Source organism: Notolepis coatsorum, assembly GCF_963971535.1.
Source record: "Notolepis coatsorum genome assembly, chromosome: 18".
NCBI classification, from domain to species: domain Eukaryota; kingdom Metazoa; phylum Chordata; class Actinopteri; order Aulopiformes; family Paralepididae; genus Notolepis; species Notolepis coatsorum.
Genome location: NC_140182.1, coordinates 16,821,003 through 16,839,548, shown reverse-complemented (window position 1 = coordinate 16,839,548; position 18,546 = coordinate 16,821,003). Strand labels below are relative to the sequence as shown.

The following is an 18,546-nucleotide window of genomic DNA, read 5'->3' as shown; positions in this document are numbered from 1 at the left end:
GAACCTCTAACAGTCCTATTTAAGCAGTGGCAGTTCCTGCCACCAGCATTCTGTTTAGCTTTCTAGTAATGTATGGTATCTTGTCGTTGTGCTGATGAATATTAAAGGAGTTGCCTTCGACTTCAGGACATCGCCTCAGACTCCCGTCTCTCAGCACTACACTGGTGACCTTGACGTGGACATTAGGCTGAAGAGCAGCTCAATCTGTCACATTCAGCTGACGTCGGAACATTAAATCAAAATGCCTGGACCAGCAGCAAGTGCACCTAATGTCGGGGCTTCCAGCCGGCTCCCCAGCAAGGCCGTGGCCCGCAGGGGGGCGGCCGGCTCCACAGTCAGACAGAGGAAAGCCACGAGCAGCGGCAGCTCCACAGTCAGACAGAGGAAAGATGGGCGGATCCTTCTGACGTTGCTCAGGAGGAATCTGCAGGTTCTGGTTGTCGCTGCGATGTGAGCGGAGAAGTTCAACTGGTCGTCAAGGACAACACCAAGGTTCTTGGCGGTCGGGGACGTGGTCACACTTGCATTCTCGACTGTGATGGAAAGGTTGGTCAGGGGTGAGGATTTGCTCGGCAGGTGAAGCAATTCTGTTTTGCTTGGGTTCATTTTGAGGTGGTTGATCCGGTCGTCATCCAGGCGGAGATGTCGGACAGGTCGAGATCCGCTCGGAGACGTGGATATCTGAGGGAGGGAAGGAGAGGAAGAGTTGAGTATCATCGGCATAGCAATGATACAAGAAGGCATGACGTGATAATGTTACCCAGAGATTTAGTGTAGAGGGAGAAGAGAAGGGGTCCAAGGACCGAGCCTTGGGGGATGTGTAATGATGGATCTCTTGTGCAACTGTCCTGAGGTCGGTAGGAATGCCGTCTTCCTACAGAGCGGTGCTATGATCTGTCTTATAAGTGTCTTTGAGCATTTGGAAAAGTGCTATATAAATCCGATGTATTATTATTATGATGGATAAAAAATAGGGAAACAATGTCCAGGCACGCACTCCAGGTTTTTCCAAATTTATTGGCAGCCTGTAATCATGACGTTTCGGTGTGAACACACCTTCTTCAGAATGGCTTGCAAGCCATTCTGAAGAAGGTGTGTTCACACCGAAACGTCATGATTACAGGCTGCCAATAAATTTGGAAAAACCTGGAGTGCGTGCCTGGACATTGTTTCCCTATTTTTTATGTATGATATCAGAGGTTACAGCACCCAGTGTCAAGTCTAGTGAGGTGAGCGCGTTCTACTACTTTTTTCACTTATTATTATGATGGACCTGTAATCCTATGGCGTTCTCTGACCACAGGGCCCGTTAATGGTGACGGAGGCTCTGAAGCCCTACTCGGACGGTGGACCCAACGTGTGGTTTGTCTCCAACATCGACGGCACACACATAGCCAAGACCCTGGCCAAGCTCGACGCAGAGACCACCCTCTTCATCATCGCTTCCAAGGTGGGGATATTATATACTGTGGAAATGATACTGTGAACACACCTGTTGCCATAGATACCATAATCCCACAAATGCTATATATAGCTGAATCTGTGGCGTTTGCACAGAGACCACCAGCTTCATCATTGCTTCCAAGGTGGTGATATATATATATACTGTATATTCACACACATGGAAATTATACACACCTGTTGCCATAGATACCATAATACCACAAATGCTATATATAACTGAATCTGTGGCTTGATGCAGAGACCACCCTCTTCATCATTGCTTCCAAGGTGGGGATATATATTATATATATATATATATATATTAGGGATGTTCGATATTGGCTTTTTTTTTACCAATATCCGATATACCGATATTGTCCAACTCTTAATTTCCGATACCGATATCAACCGATACTGATTATGCAGGGTTCCCCCCCCCAAAAAACGTAATAATTTCAGGTAATTAACATTACATATCTCTTGTTGTGGAATTAACACACTATTATGCATACTTTTGACAATAAATAAAATAATAATTTGTTCTTACTTGCTTGCCTGGGTAAATAACGGTTAAATAAATGTAAAACAATTTTATTAAATTTTTTTTTAAACCGATACCGATATTACATTTTAATGCCAATATCGGACGATAATATCGGACATCCCTAATATATATATATATATACTGTATATTCACACACGTGGAAATTATACACCCCTGTCGCCGTGGAATGGATACCCTAATCTTATGAATGTTATAAATAACTGAATCTGTGGCGTTTTATCTGGATATCAACGGCGTGCATGTGGGTGTCCACCCACCATGTCCACATAATCCATTCTGCCAGCTTGTTTGAACCCCTGTGTCTCAAACTGCAGAGCATAGCCTCCTGACTCATCGTTTTATACCTTTTTTTATTTCTTTATTTTAGACGTTCACCACCCAAGAGACCATCACCAACGCAGAGTCGGCTAAGGAGTGGTTCCTCAAGACGGCCAACGACGTGAGTGGATGAATCTCCTGATGGGCACTAATGGGGTTTCACTCGTTTGACAATAGCCAGAGTGGCATGAAGATCTGGCTCAATCCGGTTTGGGGGTCGGATTGGGGTCGGAGTCACCAGACATGATTTCACGGGGCATTCCAGAGCTCGGTGTGAGACGTGTGTCTGATAACGTCCTCATCAGTCCCCCCCCTCTCTCTCTCTCCCCCCCCCCCCTCAGGAGTCTGCTGTTGCCAAGCATTTTGTGGCGCTGTCCACCAACGCAGTGAGTAGCTATTTCAAATGGCAGTATTTCTCCGTATATATTCACGCCAGCCGAACACCGTATCAGATGTGACCTTTACGAATGTCCTCTTTTATTTCCCCTTTTTTCGTCCGCAGCCCAAAGTGAAGGCCTTTGGCATCGACACGGACAACATGTTTGAGTTCTGGGATGTGAGTTGCGTCGTTGTACTTTTTATAGAACGTTTTCAATGGAATTGTGTTGCTAGGGAACAGCTTGGGCCCAAGTGAATTATTTTCCACACTCCTACGCAGAGCCGCTCGACGCCGGTGCGTCACACAGCCTGCCAAACACCTCTGCCTTATATAACTGTCACGAAACCTCCGTGACCAAATCAGTTTGAAAGGACGCGCGGTAATGAGTTGCGTGTACATGTAGTATCACGAATGATTATAAAAAGTTTGTCTGAACATTTATGAGGTGTATGCAGTGAATATAGTTATCAAGAAAAGTAAACTGACTTTCTAAACATTTTATGGCTGCGTTCATCGTCGTTTCCTTGGACACGGTGAATAAACCAGGCTGCACAGATGCCGTGACATTTAATTATTCATATTATGGACTAAGAAAGGGGGGGGGGGAGGGAGAGACAGACAATTGATATAATAAAAAAAAAAACTATGTTAAGGGAAAATTAAAATAAAATAAAATAAAATTGCTAAGTTGCACCGGTTAGTTTACCTCCTCTTTGGAACGGAGATGATTGACAGCGTTGTCCCAACTCTCTGCGTGGGATTGTGGTTTATTCCCTGCCGGCTACTGTATTGGCAACAGGAAATGCATTTGGGCCTATTTAGAATGTTTATGTATGTTAAAGGAACATGCCAACATTTTGGAAAATTAGCTTACGGTCTTCTCCAGAGAGAGACAAGAAGATAGATACCAGTTTTCTCTCTTGTGCGTTCAGTAGAAAGCTATCTGGCTGCACGTTAGCCTAGCTTAGCACAATGAATGGAAGCGGACATGGCCGGTTGGCCCTAGGCATTGTCCAACTAACACCTCTCCCGAAGGCTAACCGGCCATGTCCGCTTCCATTCATTGTGCTGTGCTAGGCTAAACATGCAGCCAGAGAGCTTTCTACTGAACGCACAGAGAGGAAACTGGTATCCATCTTCTCGTCTCTCTCTCTCTGGAGAAGACTGTAAGCTAATTTCCCAAAATGTTGGCGTGTTCCTTTTTAAGTTTGAAAAGGTGAAGCAACTAGTCCCGCTGACAAAAACGCATAACATGCTGTGATGCAAATGTTTTCCATATAGTCGCTAGTACGGAGAATGGCAAGTGCCTGTGTGATAATGATTTTCAGTGTCATGGCCTGGTGTTATTATCTAACTCGCTAATCTGTCTGCGTACATTCGGACCGTGCCTTTGGAAAGACACAGAAGAGTGACCATAGAAGCATGCACAGAACCCCTTCAATTACAGCGGTTCTATTTATTTATTTAATATTTTCCCCAACTGAATGAAATAACTTGTAGATGAAAGGGATGGTTCTGATTCTTGATCCTCATACTAGCTCCGGGCTAGTTGGATGCAAACTAATGCAGTCTCAGTGGAATCTGTATGAGCTGAATGAAGACAGCTGCAGAGTACATTTCAGCGTGTACAGGCAGGAGCTCGACCCCATTGACTTCGCATTAGTTTGCGACTTAGTAGCCGGAGCTAGTATGAGGAAGGCATGGATTGTGCTGAGAAAGGACTCTACCGATTCCACAACATCGTTGGTAAGCAGAAAATACGACTAGGCTTCCAAAAATCTGAACCATCCCTTAATCAGCAATTGGCCCTTCTGTTTTTTTCTGACATGAGGCCTTGTTCTCCGATTGGTTTGGTGACTGTCTGATGTCATGTTTGCTTGTCCTCAGTGGGTTGGAGGCCGTTACTCTCTGTGGTCAGCTATTGGTCTGTCCATTGCACTGCACGTAGGTATGTCTGCTGGGATTGGTCGACTCATAACCCACGCTTTAGCCATTAAACGAATGTCAAACCTATGGCATTTAGATGCAAGCTGTTTCTGTTTAATCAATTGTTAATTGTATGCATATTTGTTGACATACTCATTGACAGGACTCTGAAAACGGCAGTTCTTGATGCATGTTTTTGCCTGATAAAATGTTGTGTTTTAACAAGATATGAGAAACGTGTTTTGAGAATATGTGACGGATGTGTCCTTTCCTATGTGATCTCTCCGTTCCATAGGCTTTGAGAACTTCGAGCAGCTTCTAACTGGAGCACACTGGATGGTACAGTAGGCATTCCTTTCCTTTCATAGCCATTATCTCCTCTTGTGTGTCTCTGCCAGCGCGGGGCACGTGCCAGGGAACATGAAAGTGGAACCCAGTGAACTCCTACTTTACACTAGGGGATGGGCAAAACTCGCAACTACTATTCAATAGTCACTGGGAACTATTTGATTACTAATCGAAAATCGCCGCAGGCTAAAGTCATTTCCAGGAACAAAAGCATTTATTCCGAAAGTTATTGTTGATGCTTGAAATGTCTGAGCTTCCACGCTACCATATCGATGGCTGAATTGCAAAACCTCCTATCTGCAAGATTTCCGATTTCACTCTGGATGGTGAGGAAACATCCTGTCTGCACCTATTCAGTCCATCTGCAAGATATTTTCCAAAAGCAGTGTATTGTACTGGGTACCCTTTAAAAAATAGCACTCTGCAAGAAAACAACACGTTTGTTTTGTTTTCTCAAAAAAGTTAAATTTTCAGTAAGGAGGTTTTGTGTATCATCCATCAATATGGTTTTGTTTTTACTTAATACTGAACGTGAGAGGCGGAGCTAGCGTATTTGGGGGGGGGGGGGGGGGGGGGCAGGCATTCATTCTGAACGTACATACATCACTGATGCTTGAAATGTGTGAACTTAGTGAAACAACTTGGCAAACTTACAAAATGTTGCTACAGTGTAAAATCTCCAGTCTCTACCCAGCATGCCGTTCAGCGGTGTAACAGTTAATAGGATCCCCTCTCAATACACTACACATTGTAGGTGTTTGTAAAAACAAGGGGAAATATAGTTTGAGACTAAACAATATTTGCATTAACTAAACTACTATTTTAATATTCTAAAATTGATGCCCATCCCTACTTCATTATACTTCAAGAAGTACCTGCTTGTTGTCTCATTTTGTGTTTAAAAATACAAACTACTTATGGAATCAAATACAATTCAGTATGTTGAATACGTGTTGAAAATTATGATGTTGTTTTTCTTTTTGCATTAGTCAAAGGCATTCCACTATAATATTCAGACTGTACTCCCTTCTCCAACAAGAGAGCTCTTGGAAGACGTTTCTGCCGGAGAATAATCTCATTAATATTAATTTAATGAATGATCCTGCTTCTCCCTCCAGGACAACCATTTCCGCGACACGCCACTGGACCAGAATGTGCCGGTCCTCCTGGCCGTACTGGGCGTCTGGTACATCAACTTCTTCCAGGCGGAGACGCACGCCATGCTGCCCTACGACCAGTACATGCACCGCTTCGCCGCCTACTTCCAGCAGGTCAGTCCCACAGACTGACGGGCCATCTGTCGCTACGAGAGGCAGCGGGATCCAGGCGCCTGGGTGGCTGAGAGGGGGGGGGGGGGGGGGGTACAAGATCAACAGCAGATGCCACATAGGTGTTGAAAGCTGGGACCCTGAAGATGAATTTGAGATGCAGCGTAGCTCTGTGTCAAATTATCATAAATACACATGGATTCTAAAGCAATTTGGGAGGCATAGTGTTCAGGGTCAACCGCAGATGCCACATAGGTGTTGAAAGCTGGGACCCTGGAGATGAATTTGAGATGCAGCGTAGCTCTGTGTGTCAAATTATCATAAATACACATGGATTCTAAAGCAATTTGGGAGGCACAGTGTTCAGAGAAAATGTTAAAACCTTATTTTCCCCAAATCATATAGCCATCAAGTGCCCACGTACGAGTGAGAGTGTGAGGGGCAATGTTCTCAAGTTTAAGCAAATTCCCTTTTTTTTACTATTTTTATTTTTATTTTTTTTAAAGTTCTAGCAAGGACCAACGTGGTTTGAACCTACTGACCAACTGGCATTGCCACCCTCAGAGCCCCGCCCCCTCTCGCTAGCAGAGCTAAAGCATGTTTATTATTACCATATTATACAATGTCCATTAATTCTGTCCATGCATGCTTATTTGGTAAAAGATGCAAATCTAGGCAAATGTAATTGTTTGCTACCAGTACAGTAGTGCAGTAACCAGGAAGCTAGTTGGCTGTCTTTCTCCCAACATCACTACCATACCCATCACTACAGCAAAGAATGGGTGCCCTCTCTCGGGTGTGGAGGACATCCCTTTATTCGTCCTAACAATAGCTTTAATCTCACACCAATGCCCCCCCCCCCCCCCCCCCTACACCTGTCTATCCACAAGAGAGCTGGATCCCCTTCTCTGCAGTGTCTCCCAGGCAGCTGGCCATGATGAGAGCACTCCTCTTAGCCCAAGCTCATATTTATATATATATATATATGTATAATATAAACGTTATTTGTATAGCACCTTTCATACAGGCGATTGCAGTTCAAAGTGCTTTACATCAGTAAGAAATAAAATCAGTGTAAAACAAGCAGCAAAGCATAAAGTGGGATAAAATAATAAGATATATTAATCGACATATCACAACGTTCCAATAGGCTACATGTTTTAAATCTAAATGTATTTTGTATGTGTTTTCACTATTAAACCTAATATTGATCATGACGATCCATCTATGACATAATTGATTAGTTTGGTTCCACCACACCGGTTATCATTGCTATCATTTATTTATCCCGAAGGGAAATTCAGCATAATGACATCTGTGTTGTCCTCCAGGGTGACATGGAGTCCAACGGGAAGTCCATCACTAAAGACGGCACCCGTGTCAACTACCACACTGGACCCATTGTCTGGGGTGAGCCTGGGACCAACGGACAGCACGCCTTCTACCAGCTGATCCATCAAGGTACCCGCTTCAGTCGTTACACGTGATGGATGTGAAGCGTGACATTGTCTCTGGATGCAGGGGTTAGAAAACTATGAATGAACGGTGTTGAATAGTTTCCACCAGGCAATAGAAGACTAGTCTTTATTACATTTTGTGAATAGTATTTTTGTGAAACATATTTATATATACATGCATGAATACATATCTGTAGATACTATATCTGTACATATCCTACTCTTACTAGTTAGGCAGCGCTGCTAGCCAGTATGACTACTATGTAGTACCATACTGTTTTTATATTGTACCTGCATCACTGTACATATTTTTACTATAACTCTGTACATGCATCTGATTAGCACTACACTCAGTAGTACTCATTTGTATATTTTGTGCCCAGTTTAATCACCTGTGTATTGCTGTTGCACTTTACTGTTACATTTGCACTCTTGTTAGATGCCAACTTCTTTTTCGTTGTATGAATAGTAGCTAGCAGCAACAACAACAAAAACAACTCGGTCCTGTATCATAAGATGGTTGCCTAAAACAAGACCACACAGTGGAAGTTATCACAATGTAATTTAACACTGTTGTTGATGCCACCAGGCACCCGCATGATTCCTGCTGACTTCCTCATTCCTGCCCAGTCACAGCACCCAATCAGGGACAACCTTCACCACAAGGTAACGCCCCCGGAAATATCCTGAAACCCCTGTGCCCTGATGCAGTAACTTATCTTATCACCTACTGTCCACTTGTAAATAAACAGATTGTACTTGTGCCTTTTATCTAATCAACTAGCTATTCCTTTTTTCATTACTCGAGCAGATATGAACCTCATTGACAACGAGAGTGTCTACGCAGACATTAATATTCCGATGTTATTCAGGATACACGACTACTCGGGTATTTGAGTCGGTGCATTAAAACGGGGTATATCCTCGTTCTCGTATCCTGACTGAGAAATCTGAATATGATTGCTGGGATATGCCTATAATAACCGTGATACTGAGGCATGTCAACAAAATTATGTTCAGATTGTGTTGATTAAAAAATGCCGGGCGGTATCAGTCAAGGGGGACGACATATTCTCATATTTATACTGATCCGATACCGATCGCTGGCAGATCAATCGGGGCATCCCTAGTGCAAAGGCATGTTCACAGAAGTACATCGAAAGCAAATCAACCTTAACTTACCTTACCTTAATTACCATACCTTACCTTACCTTAATTAACATATCTTACCTTACCTTACTTTAATTATCACAAAAATATAAAGCAAAAGGAGAGCCTCATTTAAAACAATTTATAATCATAAATATAGTTTCTAATCGTATATATGTACCGTAATATACATTATGTTTTGGGCTTGGGACATTATTAACACATTGGCGACCACGGTTTGCAGTGTAATATGGTTCTGGACGACCAGGGTTTGTCAACAAACCGATGTACTTTTTTTTTTTTTTTTTTTTTTTCTCCATTTTCCTCCGATTTTCTCCCATCCCAATGTTAGTCGTATGCCAATTCCCAGTCCCTTCCTGGTCGCTGCGCACTTACCCCCCACAGTCAGATCATCTGGGAGAGTGGAGGCTACCACGTGCTTCCTCCGACACACGTCCAGCCAATCACCGCTTCTTTTCACCTGGCAGCGCGGATTCTCATCGAGAGGGCGTAGCGTGTGGGAGGACCACACTATCCCCCTCAAGTCCTATCCGCGCTTAGCAGGCGCCCCGACCGAACTGTAGGAGTCGCTGTTTACAACGACCCGGACCCACCCCGCCAGCTTCTCCCACCCTCTAATACAGCCAATTGTATTAGTGCAGACGGCCAGCCAAGCTGGTGACAACCCCGGAGCTGTGAGCTGGATTCGAACAGGCGAATCCAGCTCACAGCTCCGGGGCTGGTGACGAACGCAATCTCCGCTCGGCCACCTAACCGCCCCAACCGATGTACTTTCTAACAACTATATATATACTTTATAGTATTGCTATCTGTCCATTCTCATTGTCACTTGAGTGCATAAACCGTGCCTTCATAATGGCTTAAAGAAAATAAAAATCCATCCGTTGGTTGTCATTTTATAGCGTCGCGAATATAAGGTTTATCGCGCTTTTCGCCTCGTCTTTTTTCTGGGAAGCTAGATATGAGGCTAAAAGCTAGTCACGTTATATAAAACGCCATTTCTGCTGTATATATACAAATGAAATAAAACAAACTGCGTAGAATCCGGACTATTACAGAGCATCTATGGATGAAATGGGGGCGGCGGGGAACGCCGATTAGTATTATTGATTAGCAATACAGTGTGCGTTCAGGTAGCCATTTTCACTGATCGATCACGTTAGGTTTTAAAACAATGTCCAATCCAGCTGTAATTTGGGGGAATAGTATCCTACCGTCAGGCCATGTGATCGCCGGCAGCATTTCGTCATTAGTCATCGGAATCTGGTAGATCGATATGTCCATTGGCTAATCATAAATCCCATTATTCCAGGCTGAAATATGCGTTCGGTAACGGGATCAAAGATGGAGGGTGTTCGTTTGGAACCGAGGCTCATATGAAACGCCCCAGACAGTAAAAGATTTTTTTTTTACAATCTCCCTCAATGATACTGCAGTGGAGCGATGGCGCCCCTAAGTGGATCTGGCCGGTATTGCATGTTTCGAAAATCAAATGTGGGTAGGTCCTGCAAGTCGATCGCGGACGTTAATAGCGTTATTAATATGGAATAAAACAATAACAACTCTCCACAAGTTAACTCGTGGCTCTGGTCCTCAACGGGTGGAATCGATACACGTGTATATATACGTGGACGGTCCACATAGTGTTAAGAGTGTTTGCCAGCAATTTACTAAAATAACTTTTTTTAAATAATTTTACTTGGGTAAACTAAGAATGAACAACATGGTTTTTTTTATATGCAGAAACCACTATATGTAAAATCCACTTTAACTTTACGTTTGTCGCTGCCAGAATATTCAAACATTTACCGCGATACCATCTGCCATTGACATCAGCAGATTTTGCTGCCATCTCTCATCGGAAAATAATGATAATCCGGTTTGCCGTCTAGCGTCATAATGTAAATGAGGCATTACTGCTCACTGCCGGTTTTGCAGTCTGCAAGTTCCAGTTTCCATGATAATACTTGCAATATTCTCTATGCAGCAGGATATATTATATTATTAACACCTCATCCCCACTACGACCACACCTGGGATATTAGCTAGTTTCTGCAATATTGAATCAGTTGCCAAATATTTAGTAAATCTACCCGTAAAAGGATTTTCCTAATGTTCATTCTGAACAAAACAAAAGATTTGAAATGGGAGGATGACGTCATGTGTTCCCGTTACGTTCCCCCAGATCCTCATGGCCAACTTCCTGGCCCAGACCGAGGCTCTGATGAAGGGCAAGACTCCAGGCGAGGCCAAGAGGGAGCTGGAGGGCATTGGCATCGGAGGAGAGTCCCTGAAGAAACTTATGCCCCACAAAGTAGGTGTATATTGACTCTGTAGAGTTGTGCCTTGTCTCCATTAGCTATGTTCAGCCTGGCTGGGGCTAGCCATGGTCTAGCATGGTATGGTTGGGTTTGTGTCTCCATTAGCACGGCTAAACCCTGGCTATTGGAAACGAGGTTTCGGCCAAAGACCTGTGGGTAGTTTTGATATAGACAGTTAGACACTGGAAAAGAGTTCAAACAATATGTCTTGCATTTATTGAACAATCGGAAAGAATAATTACACGAATCATCGGGTGGTCCATGGATCACAACAGGCTTTTTGACAGCAATGCAGCATAGCAGAGTGGGCAAGACTCTTCCTTTTCCCCCTCTATTTTGTATCTACTTTTTCTCCCATTTTTTTCAATTTTTCTCCCATCCCAATTTCGTATTGTCCAATTCTACCCTCCCCTGTCTCGAACGCTGTTAGGCCATGCCTCCCACAGGCGGGCTGCAATGTGGACAAAGCCTTGCATCACGTGTCCCCTCCGGTACACGAGGAGGCAGCCGTCTCATCTTTTCACCTGTACAGCGCAATCTCTCAGCGGCGAGGGTCTGCGTGGGAGGCTCACGCCGCCCCCGTTGCTTCCCGATTCTGCTGCGCAGGCGCACCAACCGACCTGTAGGAGTCGCTGTCCACAACGTCCGATCCCCACCCACCAGCTTCCCACCCCTAACACTGCCAATTGTGTTAGTATGAACGACCAGCCAAGCTGGTAGCAATGCCGAGAGCTGGGCTCGAACCCAGCGTCTCCTGCACTAGTGGCGAGCGCCTTGCCCACTGCGCCACTTAGCTGCCCCCTTTCCCCCCTCTATTCTATGGTCTGATATACTCGTCTGACGTAGGGCGTCTTTGCTTGCTGACCAATCCAATATGAGACACCTGTGCCCTTTGACCTTTCCCATATGATCCAGCTCAGACAGGGTCTTCGGGATGTGTAGAGTCATGTAACAAGAAAATGCACAGGTGTCCGACCTTGGACAGACCAGCCACCGTTCAGGAGACAAGGGCCTGTTTAACCTTGGCCTAAAAGCCACTCTGTGTTCTATTCAAAAGAAAACCTACCCATACAATGTCCCCAAATATATACGATAATGATTGTACCGTAATCCTATTTACCTATGACCTTTAACTTAAGTCAATGTTCCCAATTCAATAATATATATATGACATAAGCACTGAAGTCAACTGAATATTCTCAAGCCTGAAAATATTCCCACAGACCTTTTTGCCTTTCTGTCATTATTAAGCTCTATTAAAGGAGCAATAGGTGCCCGTTGATTTTGGGCAGAACTTTGAAATATTTTCAAATCCTTAAACCGGATTTGACGACGCCCTTTCCAATCAGTACGCATCAGGATGCCTCCAAAGCCACGCCCCCGCTAGGTAGCTAGCAGGCAGCTATGTGTTAGCAGCATGCCTTTGTGTACGTGCGCAACTGTGTATAACAAGAGTCACTAGAGGGTTTGATAGACAGCTTGCTCGTTCCAATCATTTGATTGGACAATGTCGTTGTTTTAGCTCCTGTCTCTTGCCGGAACAACGGATTGGTTTAATTTCTGTGTTTCTTTTTTTCTTTTCTACTATCTGTTGATTACTGTTGAGATATAATAAGAAATCTAAAATGTTTCAAGAACCTACTTTATATTTCAAGAGGCCTAAGTTATGTTATGTTTAGCTTAAAAGTTTCACTTTTGCACTGACTGTCTCTTCCCTTTTCAACGCAAGGTATTCGAAGGCAACAAACCAAGCAACTCCATCGTTTTTAAGAAGCTGAGTCCCTTCATGCTGGGAGCTCTGGTTGGTAAGTAGGAGGCGTTGGCATGTTGGCATCCAATCACGAGTTGTGCTCTGCCCTTTTCACCCACTCAGGGCAGGATAGCAGACTGTCAGCAGAATGTTCGTAGTGTATGTAGGGTCTATATCTTATAGTATAGCGTTTCTTAAACTCCGGTTTGGAATCCGTAATTGGCAGTGGGCTTGTCTCTGGTGGGTCTCTACGTTAACATCTGAAGGACTTGGTTTTCTCTCTCAATGCCGTATCCTGGCAACACATTCACAATGACTAACGACACTAACCTTCAATCGCACAGCACAAGATGTTTAAAATGGGATTCGCCAGCACAGATGTATGCTCTCATTGCACCCTCAACACCCCAGATAACTATTTCCATGCCACCTGGCTCTGCCCACCTGTTCAAGACTTCTGGAATTCCGTCATCAATACACTATCCCGGGGTCGTGGGCGGCAGCATTCCTCTCTCCCCCTCCCTCTGCCTACTCGGGGATACTACTGCTATCCATTAGTCCAGAACACCAAACCCCTGCTCGTTTCCCTAGCTGTCGCCAAGAAAAAGAAACTTCAATACTGGGCAATGGTTGGGCCTTCTCTCGGATTACATATCACAGGAAAAAATCTCAACCCGGTGATCATACCGAAGTCTCACAATATAATAACATCTGGTAATTGCTTGTGGATAATATAGGCACCTAATCACACGAGATCAACCTGTGAGCCATCCACTCCAACCCACCCTTCTCTCAATCCCCCTCCTCACCCCCTACTTTACGTACCCCCCCCATCCCTTGTCGCGTGTATTTGTTGTTGTCCTTCGTCGTCTTTAGTAGTCTTTATGTCAGTGTTTAGTCTGGGTGGGTTCCCCCCCCCTTCCGAGAGGTCAATGAAATGTCACTATTTTTCTTATTTTACTCCACTTTTATAATTTTTTTTTACATTTTTAGCACTGTAAATAGTTCAAAGTTGTCCTCCGAAGAGGGGGGGGGGGGGGGGGGGGGGTGGATGGAGTGCCCTCAAAGGGCCGGGAGTAAAAAAGAAAAAAATATATATATACTGCATAGCATGGTTTGGCTCTGAAAAATAGCGATTTTAAGTCATGAAACAATTTAAATAAGTAACAAATTGAAATTGATAATTTTTTTTTAAACTATATATATATATACACTGTATAACACATCACCAATATCTCCCCTATGCTTCTCTTTCAGCCATGTATGAACACAAGATCTTTGTGCAGGGTGTCATGTGGGACATAAACAGCTTCGACCAGTGGGGGTAAGTGGGCTGCACTGTGAAGGGGAGGTTTGATCCAGTTTGATCCTTTCATCCTCTCTGAATTATACCACACATTGAATTTGGATACCAAATAAACAATGTTTTGGATTATGATTTAAATATATTTAGTTATTGGATTAAGTCTATTATTTTTTGTGATAATAGTTGGTCTTTTACAAAAATATACAAAAGAATAATACATTCATTAAGATAAATACTATGTATAGGGGTGAAAATCTTTTATCGCAATCTTTTCATATAAAATGAAAATGACAAAAGATATTATATATATATAAATATATGTCATTTCGAGAGAGAAAAAATTGCCCTCTGAAAGTATGTTCAGTAGCTTAGTTTACATTATGCAGCTCGTGCAAAATTCTTTTAAATGTTGCTTTCAATGGTGGTTTTATGTTACTACTGCAGTAGTCGAGGCAAAATATGATACTATCTAAAAAAAAATCCTATGTCATGCCAGTATTATACTGCTTACGTGTGTGTGTGTGTGTGTGTGTGTGTGTGTGTGTGTGTGTGTGTGTGTGTGTGTATATACATCTCTCTGGGGGGAGGACATATTAGAAGTCTAATGTATATTCTATAAATATCCCTCCAGGGTGGAGCTGGGCAAGCAGCTGGCCAAGCAGATCGAGCCCGAGCTGCAAGACGACGCGGAGGTCCACTCCCACGACTCCTCCACCAACGGACTCATCAACTTCCTGAAGAAGACCTCCTCCGCCTGAATCCACTCCCCTCCGTGACCCCCGACCCTCACTCTTAATCGGAAAGCCCCCCATTGGCTGAGCTGTTTTCACGATGTAGTCCTCTCATTGGCTGAACTCCTCCACGACGTGTGTAGCCCCTGACCCAACCAAAACGAGCACTTTACGTTTGTGTGATCACCAGTCTGTTTATTTGAGTATTAACGTGAACCGTGAGACTATGTAGATGTGTATAACCTGAAAAGGGAATCATGAGTTGCTTTTTTTTTCTTCTGGAGGGGTGGAGAGAAGAAATACAATCTATTTAAAAATGTGCAGATATTACTGTAGGTGACGACGCGCCCCACACTTTTAACATAGTCAGCACTGACTCGCAAAATAAATGTAATTTGTCACTTTAAGCAGGTATACTTGTCCTTTTTTTTAAGTTTTGGTTTCCAATGAGAATTTAGATTTCCATTGTCATGACTGCATCCACACGCCGACACAGAGAGAGCATTCCACTGTTATGCAGGCTGTACAGGCGTAGTGTAGAGGCGGCTTTGTGTAGTGTGGATTGCATCTGGTACATCAAGCCGAGTTATCTTTCCTACTGAAAATGAAGCTTGAAAGAATTTATGGAAGATTTATTCGGGGCAGGCGAACAAGGGAAGGGTGGGGGGACGGCCCGGGTGGATGGTGATCTACACCACACCGTTAGCTGTGACCAAGCAGCTAGTAGAAGTCAGTCAGTCGGTCTCAAAATGTTGTTTGCCGCAACATGGTATGTGATGGAGGAAAGGGATTTTCCACAATGATGGATATTGTTGTTTGCCACAATACTAACCTCCTTACTGTCTTCTACTATCATGCACTCTTCCTAATATGTCTAACATGTCTCTACTACTACTATGCACTTTGATGAACATTGTTACTCAGCTGATAAGAGTTGTACTGTACCCTTCCTGCTGACTTGTCGTACAGAACTCGCCAGTCGCTTTGGTCAGCTAAATGTAAAATGTAAAAAGGTACGTGATCGAGGCAAGAGACTTTCCACAATGATGGATATTATTGTCAAGGGACCGAATGTCTTTCATTGTGTAATTGCCAGGCCAAATTGTATGAGACCGCGACCAATTTTAAAACGGAAAGTGACATATAAAGGCCCCCATAGCCTAGAGGAAGTACGGTCTGCAGCCCTTTGTTCTTTCATAGTCCAGGTGCACCACCTGCGCTTTGATCCTCCAGGTGTACTGCTCTTTGATCCTCCAGGTGTACCACCTGCTCTTTGATCCTCCAGGTGTACCACCTGCTCTTTGATCCTCCAGGTGTACTGCTCTTTGATCCTCCAGGTGTACCACCTGCTCTTTGATCCTCCAGGTGTACCACCTGCTCTTTGATCCTCCAGGTGCACCACCTGCTCTTTGATCCTCCAGGTGCACCACCTGCGCTTTGATCCTCCAGGTGTACTGCTCTTTGATCCTCCAGGTGTACCACCTGCTCTTTGATCCTCCAGGTGTACCACCTGCTCTTTGATCCTCCAGGTGCACCACCTGCTCTTTGATCCTCCAGGTGCACCACCTGCTCTTTGATCCTCCAGGTGTACCACCTGCTCTTTGATCATCCAGGTGTACTGCTCTTTGATCCTCCAGGTGTACCACCTGCTCTTTGATCCTCCAGGTGCACCACCTGCTCTTTGATCCTCCAGGTGTACTGCTCTTTGATCCTCCAGGTGCACCACCTGCTCTTTGATCCTCCAGGTGTACCACCTGCTCTTTGATCATCCAGGTGTACTGCTCTTTGATCCTCCAGGTGTACCACCTGCTCTTTGATCCTCCAGGTGTACTGCTCTTTGATCCTCTGCTCAGTGTGCCTGCCCACTGCCAGCCATATATACGACACCAATACACTAGTAACATGTGGACAGAATAATTAAGTGGTGGACGACGTATTGTATTGTGAGATCCGCTAATTACATAACTTTAGGCCACGCAGTAGTGGAGTCCGGTCTGTGTGTGGTCTCTGGACTACAATGAATGAGAACTTTATTAACAGATTGCAGAATGGGTACAATACAGTACGGCTCAATACACACAATTGTTAAGGGGATGCAGACCAGAGAAAGAGCCTTTACTTGTGAACGCTTTGATTTGCACCAGAACCTTTTGCCACACGTCTCCTCCACGATGGGGGAAGAGTTCAAAGTTCTTATTTGTCAAATACACAACAATACAGGGGCTTTGCAGGTAATGACATTTTTGTGTTTCAAGCTCGGACTCAACAGTGCACAATTAAGAAACGACAATGAATACAAGAATGGTAACAATAAGTAGTATTAGTAAGATAAAATAGTAAATTATTTACAGGAAATATCTTGCGTAAAATTGAATGTGTGCGTGTGTCTGTTTACATTTAGTCATTTAGCTGACGCTTTATCTAAAGCAAGTCAGCAGGAAGGGTACAACTATCAGCTGAGTAACAATGTTCATCAAAGTGTTGAGTGCTACAGTGTAGGTTAGTATGACAGTAAGGTTAGTTAGGGTTAGATTTTTTTTTATTTTCATTTCAGATATTGATTGAAGAAGTGTCTTTAGTCGACGGCGAAAGATTGCACAGGTTTCGGCTGTGGCTGTGGTGGTGGGGAGTTCGTTCCACCATTGTGGGCCAAGGACAGAGAATAGGTGGCTTCTCTTTGATGACCCTCCCGGAGCTCGGATAGGAGTGGGTCTGAGGCGGCCAGAGGATGCAGAGTGTAGGGGTCTTCAGGGTGTGTAGTTAGAGACCATTGACCGGAGGTAGGCGGGATGTAGACAGTATTCAGTTAAATGGTCCTACCCTTTAGTGCTGTTGTTATCCAAAATTATTCCACCGATTTGTTTACTGAAACCTGTCTGAATAGGGTAATTAGCAGAACAAAAGGCCAATGCAGATGGTCACACCTCCAGGTCTAGTCAGCTGGAGTGAAACTAGTTGATTAAAGATTTACAGAACACAGTTCCTAAAGTTACACACTTCACAATGATGTAGACTGTAGTATATTCAGTTAAATGATCCTACCCTTAGTGCTGTTGTTATCACAAAAAAAGTGTCAGTTTCCAGATGTGCAGATTTGTGTAATGTGACCACACGGTGGCACTATTCACAATATGGAGACCTAAAGAAGAGTGAAACCTGAATCATCAAGCTTCTATATTCATTACACAACTACCTTTGAATGAAATCATGAAATTACCACCATTCCATAAGTGCTCGTTGTCTTGTCAATGTAACATAACATGAAACTGTAACCAAAGTAACAAAAAGATGTTTAATTATATTTACCATGGTTGAAGGTGAAGGGGTAACATAAAATGATAACAAACAAGTCACAGGACTGTACAGACGGGATCAGCCACACACATGGGAGATAATAGAACAGATATTCACAAGGGGATGACGAGAAACACCTGGGCTGATTACAAATGGATACACCTGGGAGGGGAACTACGAAGGACTACAGGAACAATACAAGGAACTACACCTAGACACACATCACACTTGTGACACCGATCAGAATACAAACACAGGATACAAACGCAC

At 43.8% G+C, this 18,546-nt stretch overlaps 1 protein-coding gene across 1 annotated transcript in view; it reads left to right on the top strand.

Annotated features, from left to right (window-relative positions):
• gpia (glucose-6-phosphate isomerase a) overlaps positions 1-15,389 on the top strand; it is a 35,142-nt gene extending 19,753 nt beyond the window's left edge. Inside the window, exons 6-18 of the mRNA XM_084335316.1 lie at positions 1,304-1,450; positions 2,376-2,447; positions 2,668-2,712; positions 2,829-2,882; positions 4,593-4,653; positions 4,927-4,970; positions 6,098-6,250; positions 7,579-7,708; positions 8,294-8,370; positions 11,060-11,188; positions 12,925-13,000; positions 14,203-14,269; positions 14,883-15,389. Coding sequence (XP_084191442.1) covers positions 1,304-1,450; positions 2,376-2,447; positions 2,668-2,712; positions 2,829-2,882; positions 4,593-4,653; positions 4,927-4,970; positions 6,098-6,250; positions 7,579-7,708; positions 8,294-8,370; positions 11,060-11,188; positions 12,925-13,000; positions 14,203-14,269; positions 14,883-15,009 — 1,182 coding nt within the window. The 3' untranslated portion in view covers positions 15,010-15,389. The remainder of the gene's footprint in view (positions 1-1,303; positions 1,451-2,375; positions 2,448-2,667; positions 2,713-2,828; positions 2,883-4,592; positions 4,654-4,926; positions 4,971-6,097; positions 6,251-7,578; positions 7,709-8,293; positions 8,371-11,059; positions 11,189-12,924; positions 13,001-14,202; positions 14,270-14,882) is intronic.
• The last annotated feature ends 3,157 nt before the right edge of the window (positions 15,390-18,546 follow it).